Source organism: Sebastes fasciatus, chromosome 21 (assembly GCF_043250625.1).
Source record: "Sebastes fasciatus isolate fSebFas1 chromosome 21, fSebFas1.pri, whole genome shotgun sequence".
NCBI classification, from domain to species: Eukaryota; Metazoa; Chordata; class Actinopteri; order Perciformes; family Sebastidae; genus Sebastes; species Sebastes fasciatus.
Genome location: NC_133815.1, coordinates 18,552,579 through 18,569,853, shown reverse-complemented (window position 1 = coordinate 18,569,853; position 17,275 = coordinate 18,552,579). Strand labels below are relative to the sequence as shown.

The following is a 17,275-nucleotide window of genomic DNA, read 5'->3' as shown; positions in this document are numbered from 1 at the left end:
GGTTGCCATCGGTGCCTCCCTCTTTCTCTCCTCGCCTCCCTCCCTGTTACTATCCATTTCCCTCCCCTTTCCTCCCTCTCTTATTTCCCTTTCCCCTCTGTAAAATTCTTTCGTCTGCTTCTCTCTCCTTCTATTCAACCCTTTTCATCTTCCTCTCTGACCCTCCACCTGCCTCTCCCTCCGCGCTCTGTTTTCTTCTTTCCATTTTTTTACCTTCCACTCCTAAAAACAGCCACATTAAATCTGCCAGTCGGGGTTTGTTCTGGCCTTTGCGGTCCATCCAGGACCCCTGGTTGTAGACTGGGACAAGAGTTGAAGGGTGACTACTGGAGTGGAGAGGGAGGGAGTGGAGTGTAGGGAGTCGAGGAGTGCGAGGGGAGGCGCTAGCCGGCGGGGCCTGGGACCTGAACCAGACAGACAGTGAAACGTCACGCCAGACCCAGACTCCCCGACTGTGATCGCATTCGTGTTTGTGTTTGTGTGTGTATGTGTGTGTGACTGGGGGTTCACAGTGTTAGTAGCTCAGAGCCAGCTGAGGCTGCAGTCGAGACAGACAGAGACAGAGCAGCACATAGAAAACATCAGTGAATGTCGAGTTGTACAGGACTGGGATATCTGCTTTTATGAGGAAATTTGGCAGGTGAGATACAGTGTTTATGTATCGTAAGTGTGAGTCATTTTTAAGCGTGTGTGGATTTGTGTTCAGCGGAGTGTGATTTTAACAGCCTTGTGTCATTAAATTACAGTTGTACAGTCATCAGAGAGGACTGTTGTTCAATGATCCGTGTTGTCCCTGCAGGTTGTAAGCTGACGGCGGGTGGACAGACATCAGTGCTGCGCCCGGAGCCGCAGGGAGAGGTGCGTCCACGCTCGCTCGACCAGCAGCAGGCCTCGGCTACAGACTTCTTATCAGGTACCAGCGTCAAAGTACAGAAGTCAAGAGTGACACTTCCAAAAACAATGAACTAAATTAAAAACTATTACTTCCATGGTAGTGCAGCAATATGTTTTTTATATGTCGCTCCTGGTGTTTTGATTTCTTAGAGCAGCAGGAGGCGAGATTGGAGCAAATATGATTAGAAAAAGTTATTTTTATAAAACGTTCATTATATCCCGACAGTAGTGCATGAGACAGGTAATCTGAAAAAAATCGTGTGCCTCTGTGTCATTTCGGTGTCCTCTGGTGCTGACCGGAGGAAAACAACCAATCAGAGCTGAGCTGGAGCCTGTCGTCTCTGAGCAGCTGTCAATCACTCGCAAACTCCGACCAAACGGTCAAACTAGGCAGCGCTGATCAAATATGAATCAATATTCTGTTACTGTAATGCCTATTTCTCACGTAAAATGTTTTCAGAAACATCTGGTAGTGTACTGTTTAGCTGTAAAATGAGAACGTTTGTGACCCGGCAGCCATGTTTGAGATCTGCTGAGGAAATACCAAGCACCGCCCACCAGCCAGAGCATAGCCAATAGGAACGCTCTCTCTCTGAAATGACCTGTGATTGGCCAAAGTTTCTTTTAAAGCCTGAAAACAGAGCCACGAGGAGGTGCAGAAGTCTAGTTTTCTCTCAGAACACTTGAATTACAATATGCTGAAAGGTCATTATGGAATTTTTTTCCCAATGATGCCAAAAACATTCTGCCTACTGCAGCTTTAAGACTTGCAACTCGACTTTGTCTCGTGACATCAATTTAAGAGCAGCCAACCATGCTGCAGGAGCAGAAGGGATTTGCATGTCAGTGCACACCAGCAGATAAAAGGACTTGTTTAGGACTTGAAACACAAAGTTTCTGACTTCTTACTTCATAGCCGAGACTTGAGACCTAAAATGTGACGATGACTTCATCCCGACTTTGTGTTGTCGTTAGTCTCAAGGATCTCAACAGCAATATATTGAATCATTTTTCATCTTATTAGAATAAGAAACAACTTTATTGGCCAAGTATGTTGATAAATACTAGGGATTTGTTTGTGGTTGATGTTAAAAAGATACAAATATAGATATACAACTAAACCAAGCTAAGCATATAGCTAAATATATAGCTATTATTCAGGACATATGTATACAGGCAAGAGATATCTGTAAACATAAACAAAAAGCCACATTTTATGATGAGCATTTTGGAGTGCTAAGGTAATGATATATTATTCTATATGTATATTATGTGGGGGGGAAACCAAGGCTTTTCTTCTCAGTGCAGTACTTTGCTCAGAGCAATATGTGTGCATGATAAAATAATGTAGAAAAGTTTGATTTCAACACCTTTTCTTCTTCTTTTTTTTGCTTTTCTCTTCATTCCTCCTTGTTGTTCGCCTCCACCTCACCCACTCTACATTATTCATGCCCTGATGCACCTCATACTCCATCTCCTCCCCGTTGGCTACTTCATCCATCGTTGCCTATTTCTCTCTCTCAACTACTCCTTTTTCTCTCCCTCCCTCCGTCATTTCCCCCCCCCGCCTCTTCTCTTCTCTCCCTCCTGCCAGCCTCCATGGCAGGGTACTCTGATCCTCTGGGCTCTCACACCAGCCCTGCCCAAATGATGGAGACTGGCCGGATGGAAGCTTTTTCAGGTATGCTGCCACACAGCGTTAGTACTGATGCTGGTACTACTACTATGTTAACAGCAGCAGGACTAATACTACTAACCAGGGTCTGATAGTAACTACAATGACCCTAATACGCCTCTTTCATTAGAAATGTCACTCCAGTCCAACAACTGCCCCCCCCCCCCCCCCGCTGCCCCCGATAAATGGCTTGTGGTGAGGCAAAACTTGTTAGCTGCATGCAGAGCTGTAGCTGTCACTAGCTGGTGTCTGCTTGTACTCCACAGAGTAGTGACACACACACACACACACACACACACACACACACACACACACACACACACACACACAGTAGGAGCTATGAGGCTGAGTTATGCCTTTCACCATGCCAACCTCTGCATACCCAGCTCTCACTGCTGCCTTAATGAGATCTGTCGTCTCGGAATTACTGCTCCCGGCTTTAACACACACTTAGATTTTTCGCTTTCTCTCTCAAACACACACATTCCTACACAAACACACATACAGTTTGACGTTGTATATGTCGTTTTGTCGGAGTCATTCTTGCTGCTGCGTCTTTTCATCATGATGAAACTGTATTGTCAATTACATTTTGAGAGAACGTTTTTTTCTCCCGGATTGCGTTTGTTTTTTGACGTATCACAAATACTTTTCTAGTCAAAATCTACGTAAGTAGGAAGGAGGAGGGGATGGATTTTCACCCAGGAGACTGGTGCTCATGTCCCGTGTGAAATCAAAAGTAACACACTTATTTGAACCCAAATCGTGTTCTTTTAGGCCTTGCCAAGTAGTTTTGTTGCCTTGTATTTGGGGTTTCTACTGGAATATGTTTACATGCTTTAATGTTCAAAACACGGTTTATTTTTCTCATACCGGCTGTGCTGCAGCACCTCATTTCACCCTCTGTCTGAAACGCTCTGTTTGAGCTCCTGCCCTGCCTCCCAAAAAGCTTTACTCTAATTATACCCCCGCAACAACGTAGCCTGCAGAAATTTAGCATAAGTTTGGAGCGTTATTTAGCCTCCTTCACGGCAAGCTATATGACATTGTTGGTACCAATGGATTCATTAGGTTTTCTAGTTTCATATGATGCCAGGATCTTCACTCCGCTACAACCTAAAAACTGCAAGTTGCGATAAACCTTATTTGTGTTAATTATTATCGCGTTAGCTTTGACAGCCCTACTCCCTTCTGACCACCTTGCATTATTGTTGGTTTATCTTTAACGACAGTAGCATCTTCCCGGAGAGAATCCCCAACACTGACCTTGTATATCTGTTCGTCAGGTTTCTCCCAGCCTGGTGGGATGGGGGTCAACGTGGAGGTGGGGGCCGCCCCCCTCTCAGCAGAGAGGAAACCAAGTATAGCCGAACCACAGCATCCCACCCCCCCAGCGGGTTCAGAAGCCCCTAATGAGCACAGCCCCATGCTGCCTGAACCCCAGACTCCTCGCAGCCCTCTGGATGTGTCAGCAGGTAAAAACCTCTTCATTACTAGACTTCTGTAACAGCTGTAAAATACTGCTATTTAAACTACTGTAACATGACCAACCCCTGTTGCATTGTTTACACTTCACAGTTCCTGAATCATGAGGTGTTTACCTCACTGTGTTCATCCTCACAGCAGGAATAACTCAAGATGATTACTCTATAGTGTAATATATCATATATATGCTGCACTGTCTCATTCGTTCCACAGAGGGGTGCCGTATACAGAGCAGCTTTCCCATAGCTTCCTCCTCACACACACCCTCAGCTCCAAAGGGATTTAGTCATCCTGCTCAAGGTCAATGCACGTCTGATGCTGACATGTATAAGGTCCGCCATCATGCCGTGGCTTCTAGTCATATACTGTATGTGTGTGTGTGTGTGTATCCACATGTATATTTATCCTAGAGAGAGAAGCTGTCTGTGTCCCTCACGGTCCACTCTCTCTTGACCAGCCCCCCCGCGCACACACACTCACCTCCCCATAGGGCTGCTCTCCAGTTCAATGCACATCTGATGTGATCCTAGAGAGCACGGAGTTGGAGTTGTCACCATTCCGTGGCTTGTGTCAGCTAGTAGGGCCACACTAACATCCCATGTGGGCAGTGGTACGATGCAGCTGAGCCCCCATGGTGCACCGCTACACAGCAGGCAACCCCCTCCGTGTCTCTGGACTAAATGAGATCAGGGGGGATAAATGCCGGAGTGGTTATTTATTTGATTTGTTTAATACACAGCCAGTAGAGTTAGCTTGGCACCAAATAACCATGAACTGTGCAAAGATGTCTAAAAGTTCAGAGCCCGCTCCTCTTTTAAGACCCCAAAACTGAAGGTTTATGGGTGAAAGGATATTTATGTTGTCATCATATAGCCAGGAGGTACTCGGTATTAGAGATGAAACAAATACAAATCCTAATCACTGATGGACTGATGCTCGTGTTCAGTATGTCTCATTAATAGTGGGGCAGCTAAACTGAAATATTCATAACAATTGTGCATTTTGCGATAAAATATGATAACATATAAACCAATGTCTGTGCTAAATTTGTTGCTTTTATCGCAAAATGCACAATTGTTATGCATAATTGCCCCGCCATTGATGTAAAAGGGAAGGTCAACTCTTACTAAACTACTTAGTCTTAAAGAATCTTATATTAAAGTATCATAGCGGGGCAGTTAAGCATAACAATTATGCATTTTGCGATAAAAGCAACAAATTTGGCACAGATGTTATGAAAAGATATAGATATTGGGGCACTGCAAATTTGACCCCTGAGGGGCCTTGGCAGCCATTTTTCAAAATAGTCGTCAAATACGTGCTAAATATTCCTAAATGTTGCGGAAAAGCAGTACATTGCTTTGCTCCCGTGCTGGTACTACTGTCTGTTTCTCCAAACTGGGGGGACTATGGAGAAGTACCTCACTTCAAAACAGCTGAACTATCCCTTTATCATTAGTCCCGAAACGACAAGGTGGAATCAACCGGAAGCTATGAGTGGGAGACGAGCAGCAGAGTGGCGAGTGTGACATGACTTTGTTGCCAGTTGATCTTCTATGAATCTGGTTTTGTTTGATTTCCCCCTGCTGCTACAATATAAGCCCCCAGGGAACAACAAAAACAGGGCTGTTTGACTCATTACAACTGAGCAGCGCTTCAGTTTAACTGCAGCTCGCGGAGCCACAGCTTGACTCACTCTGCAGCAGACAGAGATGACTCATTTACAAACTCTTCAGTCAGTTTGTAACAGGTGGGGAAGGCGTAGAAAGTGGAGACTACTGTTGCTTGTTAACCCCTCGCTGCCAAACTGAAATTGACTGTAAGACAGTGTACCTGTCTCTCTGCGTGTGTGTGTGTGTGTGTGTGTATATATATATATATATATAATCTCGAGGTAACACGCTGACTCAACAATGCGACAACCACCAACCCCCCCCCCCCTTTCCCATTAACAAGATGTAGAGTGCAGATATTTGAAAACCTGAAAGGAGTCTGGAAGGCACCCTAATGTAGAGCAGTAAACAATAAACCAGATTTATTAAACTACCAACATTATGAATCCCTTACTGACCCTAAATTGACTTAGAAAACATTAGCAATTTTCTAAGCAGAAACATTTTCTGAGAATAGCTCAGTCTTTTAACTGGTCATACTGGAATTATTATCAGAAGTGAGCCAACATGAGGAAGGAAATGTCATGCACTGCATCAAAAAGTTATTGTGATATTTATCTTAACAAAGGTACGGTAAATGTGACCATTAATTGTTATAGATTTTACGGACATAAGTTCCAACCCTATACTCATTGCACAGTCTAACTCAGACTTAAAGGTGCCCTGTGGAGAAAATAGAAAGTCATGTTTGAATTCAGTGTTTCTCATCAACATGCACTGTACACATCCTTGAGGTGTAACCAACTTGTTACATGCATTTCCTTCCCAATAAAAGATTTGTAAAGCCTTGCTTTCAATATAAATCCTGCATTCCATCCATGTTTACCTTCTAGCAGTCTTCACATGCCTTCGTTATTATGTTCACGTGACCTTGAAAATGTACTGATTATACATTCTAGGTATAATGCTGTCCTTCACAGCAATATAAAATAAGCACTGGTTCCTCAATCATCAACAAATATCAAATGCTACAAAGGGTAAGAGCCACAGTGGTCAAACTATACACATCCGTCTTTTTTTTCTAATTGTTAAATACCGTTGTTAAATATACACCTGACTCTACAATTACCATGTAAGAGGAGTGCTTAAGACAAAGGAAAAGAAATAAGAGAGGGACCCAAAAGAACGCCCTTTTTACACTTAACATACTAGAGTGTACGCAGGAAGATAAGTCAGAATGGGATGTGATATAGTAAGGAGAAGCTACTTCAGCCTGTCAGGACTCTATTGCTGTAAGTGGAGTGGGGAGTGTTGGGAGCAAGCAGAACAACAGCATGACAGTTGCCTGGAGGTATGGGGGTTTGGATCCTTATGCTGTTCTTGCAGGTCAAGCTCATTCTTAGGCCTTAAAGTTACAATCTCAAAGATCTCTGTTGTGTTCTATTTGGCGGCTATTTTCTGTAACCAATGTCGCATTAAAGCATGGTGGAATTAGCAAGCTAGCTAACTAGCCAGATATAAGTTAGTTATCTTGCTAATTCCACCATGCTTTAATGCGACACTGGTTACAGAAAATGAGCCAAACAAAGTTGTCTCTCATCTGGCGATAGCAATGCGCTTTCCTTATGCTGTGACCTAGGGCTCCTCTATTATGGCAAAAATCATAATCACGATTTTAATATTGAGATATGATCAAATTGTTTACTAGAGCTCAAGGTTCTTTATTTTGCTCTCAAAGTGCACCAGTGTGATGCATCTAACTTTAAAGGTAGTATACCAATGTCAATGAGTAATTGTGTTAAATAATCATGATCTCAATATTGACCAAAGTAATCAAGATTATGACTTTTTTGCCAAATTAGAGCAGCCCTATGTCACAGGTAGGAAATTAGATTGCTATCGCCAGATGAGTGAAAACTTTGTTTGGCTGCGTTTTTGTATTTTATAACTGTACTACCGTTGAAACTATAGTGTAACCACAGTATATGCACATACTGTACATTGAAATGGCTTTTCTCTGACACTCCCCTAGCCTAATGAGGTTGCAAAACTCAACATTGAAGTCATTCTGATCCATTTGCCCGATGTCTTTTTCTGACTCTCCCAATTACTGCACATACAGTATAGAGAGCAGAGTTCTGTCAGGGGTTTGTTAATATGAAATATGGCCCTCCAGAGAGTAACTGTACTGTATGGGGCATGACAGCTGCTCCACTTTAGCTCTTCTTCTGTATGTATTACTGAAAACTAGAAACAAACTGGGCCAAAGTAGCAGAACAACCCTCAGTGGGCAATTTCCCCTCTACTCTTGTTACCTCTCATCTACCTGAGCTTTATTATACACTGTCCCCAAACCAGGCCGTTTTAGTTTTAGTTACAGCGTGGTTGCCTGTAATTGACCTCCTTTTTATGGGACCATTAAGCAGTCTTTTTTGTTTTTGTGTGTCTGTCTTCGTGTCCATTGGAACTGTATATGTACTACACGTCTGTACATAAATGCACACACACACCTGACTGTCGCTCCTTGTTTTGATTTCAAACAGAGCTCTTTTGCTGCCCAATAGTTTCAGAGTGAGCATGCTCCGTCGTAGACCCTGAGGCTGCAGTGAGTCAGCCTCCCAGAAGTACCACTTCTCTATATCATTTAATTCAATACTTCCCTGCATGTTTGTGTGTGTATGTGTATCCTCTTTCCTCCGAGCATTCATTCACTCAGCATTGACACAGAATCATTTTTAAGACTTGAAATCCAGCTTCGGATGGACATTAGTTTGGTTGATCAACAAAATGCAGACATTTTGCTTGTTTGACTAAAAGGGTGACAGATTAATGAAAGAGAATACAGTTCATATCAACAAAGGGTGTAGGGATTATGGCTCTGCTTTCTGGAACAACATGCACCACCTCTGGCCTTGGATTGAATTCCTCCAGATGCTTCTGTGCTGTGTGCATTAAATGTATGTGTACACTTTCAGTGTCATGGTCTTCTTTGTTATATTGTTTTTTGCCTCTTTGTCTGATACATTCTGAAGTTACTTTCTGTTTGAGTTAGACTAAGGGAACCAATTCATATGCGCATACCCATCTCCCCCAACTTTAAACTCTCCCCTCTCCACCCACAACAAGGTGCCTTAGGCGACTGCTGGCCGGAAGAGGCTAGCTGCCTGCCGACAGACCTCCCTTTCAGCCCCAGTGTCTCCACGGTGATCAGTCGCCATGCCGGCCATCTTGCCGTCAGCCCCGACGAGCCACCCGACGGTTGGCCTAGCCGAGAGAGCACTGCCTATGCTGGAGGCGACGAAAGGGAGGCAGAAGGTTCAGACCGAAAACAGAAGAGGAAGAAGAAGAGGAGGCAGAAGGATGAGGAGAACCTTGAGAGCAGGAGTCCTCCTGAGGTGCAAACACAGGGAGAAAACACTACCCCAACAGAGGAGTTCTACAGCAGGATCGGGCCTAGGCGGGATAGAGGAGATGGTGGCTGGGAGGATCAGCTGGGGAAGAGTGGAGGAGGCCGGGGGAAGAAAGGTAAGAGCAGGAAGAAGCTTCCAGAGGAGTGGGGGGTGGCGGCAGAACCGTTTGTCCCTTCGGCCGCAGCAACCTCTCAAATCAAAGAGGAGGTGATGGTGGATCTAGGGAGTTCTGTTCAGGCAAACTCGGAGGCCTTCGACATGGACACCAGCCAGAGCCCCTGGAAACAGGAGATCTTCTCTGAAGAAGGCCTGATCCCCTCCCCCCTGTCTCAGGACCTATTCTCCCCAACAGCTGCTACCCTCATCCCACTGGTCCTGAACAGCGAGCTGAAAGCCACAGCAGCTCCGTTCACTATGCCCTCCACCACCACCGACAGTGCAACACCTGGCAACTTCCCCATGGCTCCTCGTCCTGATGATCCATTTGACCTCCTGATGGATACTGAAAATGCAAGTTTAGGTGACAGCAGCCAGGCCTTTTCACCTGGTGGTGACGTCGTCGACAGCGGGATGTTTGATAACACCAGTTCCCTCCAAGAGTTTTGTGTGCAAGGCATGCCCGAGGAAGACACCTCTGCTTTCAGCCCGGCCTCCCAGCCGAGCCCGGGCGTTCCCCCAAAAGGCGAGGTGTTGGCCTCGGCCCCGCCTCTCTCACCTTCAGATTCTTCATGGCTCCTGAACGACTCCAACACGAGCAGCAAGAGCGATTTATTTGACTTCAGTGACGTGAGTGCAGCAGGTCGTCCTTCAAACTTAGGGCTGTCCTTCGACACTCCCAGCCCAGCCCCTCTCCGCTCCCCCAAAACCACGGCGCAGGAATTCCAACCCAAAGAGCACAAAGATGCCAAATCAGCCCAGAAGCAATCCAAGAAGTCTCGCAGTTCATCTTCCTCCTCCTCTGTAAAGAGTCCCACATCCCCAGGAGCAAAGAATTTCCCTCCACAAGCATCCCCACTCGTCAGCCCCTCTTCCCCTCCATCTGCCACCCCAGGATCTGGTCTTAACCCTACAGCTAAGCCCTTCTTTCCCAGCTTTGCTGATCCCATGGAAGAACCAGCAGTGGTCCCTCCAGTTGCCCCCATCATCGAAGGTTGGTTGCAGTCAGCCCTGGACAAAATAGAAGTTGATTATAGAGTAACTAAAAAAGAAAGACGAATGGTTTATTGTTATGCATGGTCTTCTCATCCAGCTTGAGTCCTACAGATTTCAAAGGCTGTTTTGGGCAGGATTGATTGCTTGGGTGTCTTTTACTCATTACGGTTAATTAGACCTTTGCATGGACAAATTTGTCAAAACACTTGGCTGGGGCTTTTTGGCTTGTCCAATTTGGACTGTTTCTGTGTGACTAACGCATGGGTTCAAGTGTTGACCAACCGAGGCTGTGGATTGGCTTGACTTTAATCTGTGAGTATCTCAATTCCCGATGATGCACTGCTGGGATGTCCTCATAATTAACAGTGTTGCCGTTGACGGGTGTGCTCCTACTAACCAATCACGAGTCTTTCTCCTTATCAACACCTCTAGACACCTTCACCAAATCCAAACCAACCTTCTCTTTTTCTCTTCTGTCCGGGTTGTACGTGTTAACACTAATCATGCTCTGTTTCCTTTGCATCCAGGGGTGAGGTGTCACTCTATCTTCTCTCTTGTCTGTCCAATTAACTCTGTTTTCCTCACTAGCGGCCTGATTCTTTATAACTTCTCTTAGAAAAGAATGTTGAAGGAAAAGGCTTTGTTGGTGTCATGTTAACTCTCCCTCTGTTGTTATGCATCAACAGTGTCTCCTGAGCATATAACTTTTCAAAAACATATCAAATGGTAATTGTTGTTTTTGTCGATTTTGCTTTCCATGTTCCGTGATGATTGCTATCTTGGCTGCTACTCAACCATAGGTGAGTCCTATTTTAATTCCTGTTGTGGCTTTGTTTTTGTTTTTTCATGCATCATTATTGAGGTTAGTCACTGGAATGATTACAGAATGATTGACAGAAGACACAGACCGCTGAGTGCTGCTTCAGTGCAAAATTGCTCTTTATGAATTTTATGGTTAGGATATCAGGGCGCAGAAGACGTCTGGTTTTGGTGATGATGTTGTCCTTTTGGCTTCATCGAGCCATAATCGGTGATGTGCACAGGAGCAGGTTGCTCCACTTCTCTTCCAACCCTTAACCTACGTCATGAAATTTGGGTGATGACCAAGAGAAATTGGGGATACATGTTGTCGAACATAGTTTCCTGTGCAGGGTGGCTGGGTCCCTCACATAGAGGAAGGGTTGGGAGCTTGGGCAAGAATTAGTACTAAAAAGGATCCAGTTAAAGGCCTCATGAGTAGGATCATGATAGAAAATGTATAGACTCATACAAAAATAATCCCTCTCAATCATCATTTGACGCACTAGAAGTGTGTGGTGGTGTCTGTATCTGCAGAAACCCTGCCCTCTGCCTAGATTTTCTCTTTTCTTTTCATTTTGCTGTGTTCGGGACATTTCTGGGTGTCAACCCTAATAAGAAGACTCAAAACCGAGTATACGGCTGGACCGTGTATGGTCAGTCTGTGAATTTGTGGGTAAATCGTTACACAAAGAGTCAGCAGTACATGTCCACCAGGTACGACGAGTATACTAGGGGACGCGCTGCTTCACTCAACTGGCCGTTCAAGCGGTGACGTTGAATGCACCTGATTGGTCCCTGGTTTTCTGCTCTCCGTTTCAAACAGGAAACAACGTGGCGGCCTGCTCGTAAACTTTCTCTGTCCTTTCTCTGTCCAGCCAAAAACGTAGCGACCAGGTGCCAGATCGTAAGCACGCCATTCAAGAGGAAGCTACGAAAATGGCGGACATCGTGCTGAAAAAACGCAAATATAGCGGATAAATATAGTGGACATATAGTGAATGTGGGATTGGCTTTCAGCCGTTGGCGAGCACCATAACCCTCGTTGTGACGGGAAGGAGGGGCCAACATTGAATTTTGTTTTTACAAAAACGCAACCGACGAATACTACTCAGAGTGCCTTTAAGGTGTTTTGGGGCATATGACAAGGATAGAGTTTTTCATTGCGTGTCCATTTGGGGGAGACCCAAATGACTGTGAAATGAGGCGTGCGTGCGTGCATGCGTGCATCCTTTTCCAAAGGAGCTGAAGTGTTTTTGTGTGTGTTGCTGTGATTTATGGAGATGCAGAGTTCCAGAGGATTCATTTCCTTGTCCTTCCTCTCAACGCTTCCTGTCTCTGCCTCCCGTTGGAGGCTGTAATGAGGACTGAGTAAGCCTTCAGCTCTCCACAGGAACAGCAGAGTGTCCAACCTGGGTATTAAGCAGCTTTGATCAATGCCTTCCACAAGAAAAGGAAGGGCTTGCATTTAGCGTTTTTTGCCACTTCCAAGTAACACAGATAAAAATACATCGCAGCTTTGCGGATGAAACATCTGCTGCCAGAGCATGTTTGAGTCCATGTTGCATGCGCGACATGACAGCAGTGAATGCCCTTTATCAGATTTGACATACATGATGTGCACACACTGTGTTTTGCATGGGGTTTTTGGGTACGTGTATGTGCGGGCTTGTATAAATGTGTGAGAGAAAGAGCAAGACAGAGTGCTGAGTGCAGCTGGCTCTGTCTTCCCTCTGTTTAATGAGACCTTTTGTCAGTGTCCAGGGGTGGGTCTCTGTCACCTAGAGTGGTATTTAAGCCTTGTACAAAAGATAAGAAGGCATGTGGAGCACAATAAAGAGCAAGACTTTGGAGGGTTACACACAGCGGAGTACAGTACGGTGAGGAAAAGGGAGGCACCATAAACCATAATAAATTAGAGCTAGAAACAAAAAAAAGCTTTCTGATATTTTAGAGAGCAACGGAGGGATGTTCAAGAGGGGAACGGGGATAGAAAAATATTGTTTATGTACCACAGGAGAGAGAGGCAAAGGATAAAGAGTGAGGCTGTGAAAGACTTGTGGGAATGATAAAGGAATATGAAAAGTTGAAAAGAATGCTGACAGGGAATGGATAAGGATAATTTATAAATCCCTCTCGTAATGGCAGAGAGATAAATATATATATATACAGGAGTAAAAGTAAAAGGGAGAAGCCTTGATAGAGATGGAGAACGATGTAAACCTTAGGGAAGGTGATGTTTAAAATGTTAAGGAAAAAGATAGAGGGAGAAGTATTAAGCCTTGATAGAAAACTTGAGAGCGAGACATGTAGACCAATGTGGACAAGGTTGTGACAGGGGTGAGGGTCAGTGTGGTGGTAGATCCAATAGAAAGAGCCAGCAGGCAACCAACTGAAGCGGAGACTTACTTCTTATTTATCATCGTGTATTTTTTAGATCTAGAAAAACAATTTCGTGCCTAGTTTTCTGTCTAGCTTATTATGTCCCTATGAGGCTATTAATAGAAGCCAGAATACAAAGTGTATCCTTCTGACTGCACACGTCAACCATCTAGCCATCTTTAAACTGTATATAAGTACGCATGCATCACCCACACATGTACAGACATAGAAAGTACATATGTGCTGTGTATTGACTATAACTTCTAGTGTAGTGGTTCTGTTGGTTAAAATGACATAAAATAGACTTAAAGCTTTACTAATTAATATTTTTATATTAGAAATAAATCAAATGATTATGTGCGTTTGTGTTGGTTTTGTGCCCCGATATTTACTGTTTTGGTTCAGTCTCACCACTCTTATCAACCTTGTTTCCAGCAGCAGCAGGCAGCTGTTTTCAGTGAAAAAAGCTCTTAAAATCTCACTGTACACTACAGCTATGATCGGTCCCAAAAAAAATCAGGCTCGACTCTACATGAACCCGCTTAGTTTCTGTCCAAGCTCGACCTGAACCACAGCAGCCGCTTTCAGCCCGAGACCGAAACCTGAATCTCCACATACATATACTGTATATGATATTAGAAAACATTTTACAAGCTAAAGTCCCTTTGTGTGCGCCGCAGCAATTGCAAGAGCAGTTTTTTGACCGCAGTGAAAAATGTTGTTTTTGAAAGGCTAAACACCAACAAATATGGATTGGAGCAGAATATTTCGTTAGATAAAATGAATGTTGTGAATTTTGGAAATGATTACATCTAGAGTCGTTTTGGTCTTGGTCGACTAAGATTTCTTCAGTCAATTAGTAATTTTTCATGCTGAATAACTTCTGAAGCACATCTCTGGTAAACAGAAGATTTAAAGTGGTGCTTTTGTGTGATTGACGATTAAATCAACTTATCGATTAGTCGACAAAATTGTGTTGTTGGTATTGAGTATGTCGTCTAACAATTTCTTTGGTCGAGGACAGCCATAATTACATCTATCGTTTTTCAGTAAATCATGACTTTTGGACTTTACAACGCTCTGGAGTTTTTGGAAATGTTTGGATCACAAAAGTCAGAAACAATCCTATGCAGCAACCACTGGAATCTGACTCTACAAATAGTATAATACTAATAATATTAGTGTAGCCTGATATGTATCTACAACTGTGCAGAAATACCAGGTTTAAACAGAAAGATTAGACGTGCAAAAACAAAGAACAGCTCAGCATTCAAATGTTGATTTAGATTTGAATGTTAACATAATGACCAGGAGGGACATTCGGGCCACATTGCAACATCACCCGTTCTCCTCCAGCACCAACACTACTCCTTTCTCTCTGACAGAGCTAAAACACAGTGAAAAGACCAGAAGTATACCACCTGCACAGACACACATACAGCACGAACTTTTGAGGAAAAACACGAATCCTCAAAAGGCAGGCAAGCGTGAATATACTGTATCAGCGGTCTATTTTTACCACATAGTGCTTTTCGCTGTTGTTTGGGCTCCTTTCATTGGGGAGCTGGCTGTTAGATGGTAGCCCAGAAGGGACATTTGTACAGTATGGCCCCATCCCTGAACTGGGGTGAGCTAATGCCTTTTGACGGCTTTGGGGGAAGTGTTGGGATTTCGCCTCGTTGGCGCCACTGTAAAAGACAACAGCTAAGTGTAGGACAAGATTGTGAGTCATTCTGGGTTATTTTCTAAGAAGATGTACCGTGCTTCAGCAACAGATTGAACCCATAGAGACATGGCTCCAGGCCAGCAGTGTGGGATGTGCTTAACATTTCAAAGATTTTGATATTGACATTATAAAAAGGCAGTTGTATCAGCTCAGTCACTGGAAATGTCGGTGAGTTTATCTACTGCATGGAAAACAGCTATGAATGTGCAGCACACGCCTTGTACTTGTGTTGATTTTGTGAGATTTATTGAGAGGATTTAGGCTATTTCAGTATTTTTGTGACAAATGGTTGTCACTACTGTATGCCCAAGAAGCATATTGGCAACATTAGGTCATGGTCGTACAGTCAAAGGTTGTTCCAAAAATGTCATTTGTGTTTCATACGCTCCAAACCCACCTCTTCTGACACGGATGATCAAATCAATATACATCTGCATCAGACCACGAGACAGACAAGTTATTGTTCTTTCCAGTAGGGATATTACACCAAAGGTCTGGCTTTTTCAAATGGCACAATTTCATCACAAATAAACAATAGTGAGATAGACAATACCAGCTCCATGCTTCAACAGTACTTAAATAACATCTCTGATGGCATACTCCACCCCAAGAGTAATTCCTGCCCCCCACCCCCCTTTTTAACTTCTAGGAATCAATTGCATATCCTGCTGGTTCAAGCACCACCCAAAATTCAATTGCTGTTATGCAAATTAGCTATCAACAAAAAGTTTTTTTGTGTTTTATCAATTATCAGCTCATTAAATGTGCATTGTCAGTCGTTATAAGCCTCAAAGATGTGGGTCAGTAGGGGCCTGCTACACCTACGACATTTTAAAAGGGAAAGCGAAACTTAAAAGCAACACGTTTTAACACGTAAAACTTAATGAAATGTTATGTTTTGAACACAAACGAAACAACTTCTTTAGGTTTAAGCAAAGAAATTCAGTTAGGTTTAGGCAATAAAACTACAACTTCTTTAGATTTAGGCAATAAAACTACAACTTCTTTAGGTTTAGACAAAAAAAACAGTTAGGTTTAGACAATAAAACTACAACTCCTTTAGGTTTAGACAAAAAAACAGTTATGTTTAGGCAATAAAACTACAACTTTTTTAGGTATGGCCAATAAAACTACAACTTCTTTAGGTTTAGGCAAAAAAAACAGTTAGGTTTAGGCAATAAAACTACAACTCCTTTAGGTTTAGGCAAAAGAAACAGTACACTTCCGTTTTTACTCCAGTCATAGTTACTACGGTCGCTAGGTCCTTCTTTTGGTCATCGCCCATGTGAATCCATGATAAAAATTTACTAGTAGGTGTAGCAGCCCCTTCTGACCCACATCTATGAGGCTTATAACCACTGATAATGCCCATTTAATGACCTGCCAAAAAAGTCCTCCAGAACCACAGAAAAAACTTTATAAAACTGTGTTGACATGCTGGATACCATTCTCCATCACTATTAAATCAACCATTAGGAGTTGAAATTGGTGGAGTTGCTTATTAGTGTAATATTCTGCTACCCTCTCTTGCAATGATCCCATTCAACATTTTTTACAAGAGGCCCCTTTTCCAGAAGTTTACTCCAAACTTGTGCAAAACTTGAGTTGAAAAGTTTGCTTTGCTAACACTGAATACCATAGATCTATATACGTAGACTATACCCATATAATTAATGTCTTTTGTCTTCTTCTAAAACTTTTCCTCTGTAAAAAGAACTTGACCTGATTTCCAATTTGGTAGAGCAACTTAATGTTCTGAGCTTTGCTTAGGCAGCAGGTAGAAACAAGTAGGTCTATACTGTACAGTATGTTTTCAGTGTCCTGCCAAGATAAATCCAAAATGTCATCTTTGCAGGGATTGATAAAGAAAGTTCCTAAATGTGTGTTATATATGTTACAAGGTATCATTATAGCAATAGCTTATAGGTTCTATTAATTCAGCACATACATTTTCAACCCTTTAAATGTTTTTAACCTGTCTCACAAAACAGACAGGCACTTGACTCTTGGCTCTTTCAGACACTTCCATTCAGCTGAAGACTACTGCTGCATACATGGCACGAGAGTTTTGTGTGTGAGCGTGTGTTTCGCGGATTCAGCTTACATGTAAATAAATAAAAATAGACGCTAAGATGAAAGC

General features: G+C 43.3%; 1 protein-coding gene across 13 annotated transcripts in view; it reads left to right on the top strand.

Moving 5' to 3' along the window:
• Positions 1-17,275, top strand: part of LOC141759304 (uncharacterized) — a 126,245-nt gene that overhangs the window by 60,992 nt on the left and 47,978 nt on the right. For 8 of the 13 annotated variants that reach the window (XM_074621275.1, XM_074621270.1, XM_074621272.1 and 5 more), the window contains 4 exons: positions 800-913; positions 2,489-2,575; positions 3,856-4,044; positions 8,794-10,227. In XM_074621275.1, coding sequence (XP_074477376.1) covers positions 800-913; positions 2,489-2,575; positions 3,856-4,044; positions 8,794-10,227 — 1,824 coding nt within the window. Of the gene's footprint in view, positions 1-491; positions 641-799; positions 914-2,488; positions 2,576-3,855; positions 4,045-8,793; positions 10,228-17,275 lie in introns of those variants that run through there. The other 5 variants (XM_074621276.1, XM_074621278.1, XM_074621273.1 and 2 more) reach the window with 3 other exon arrangements.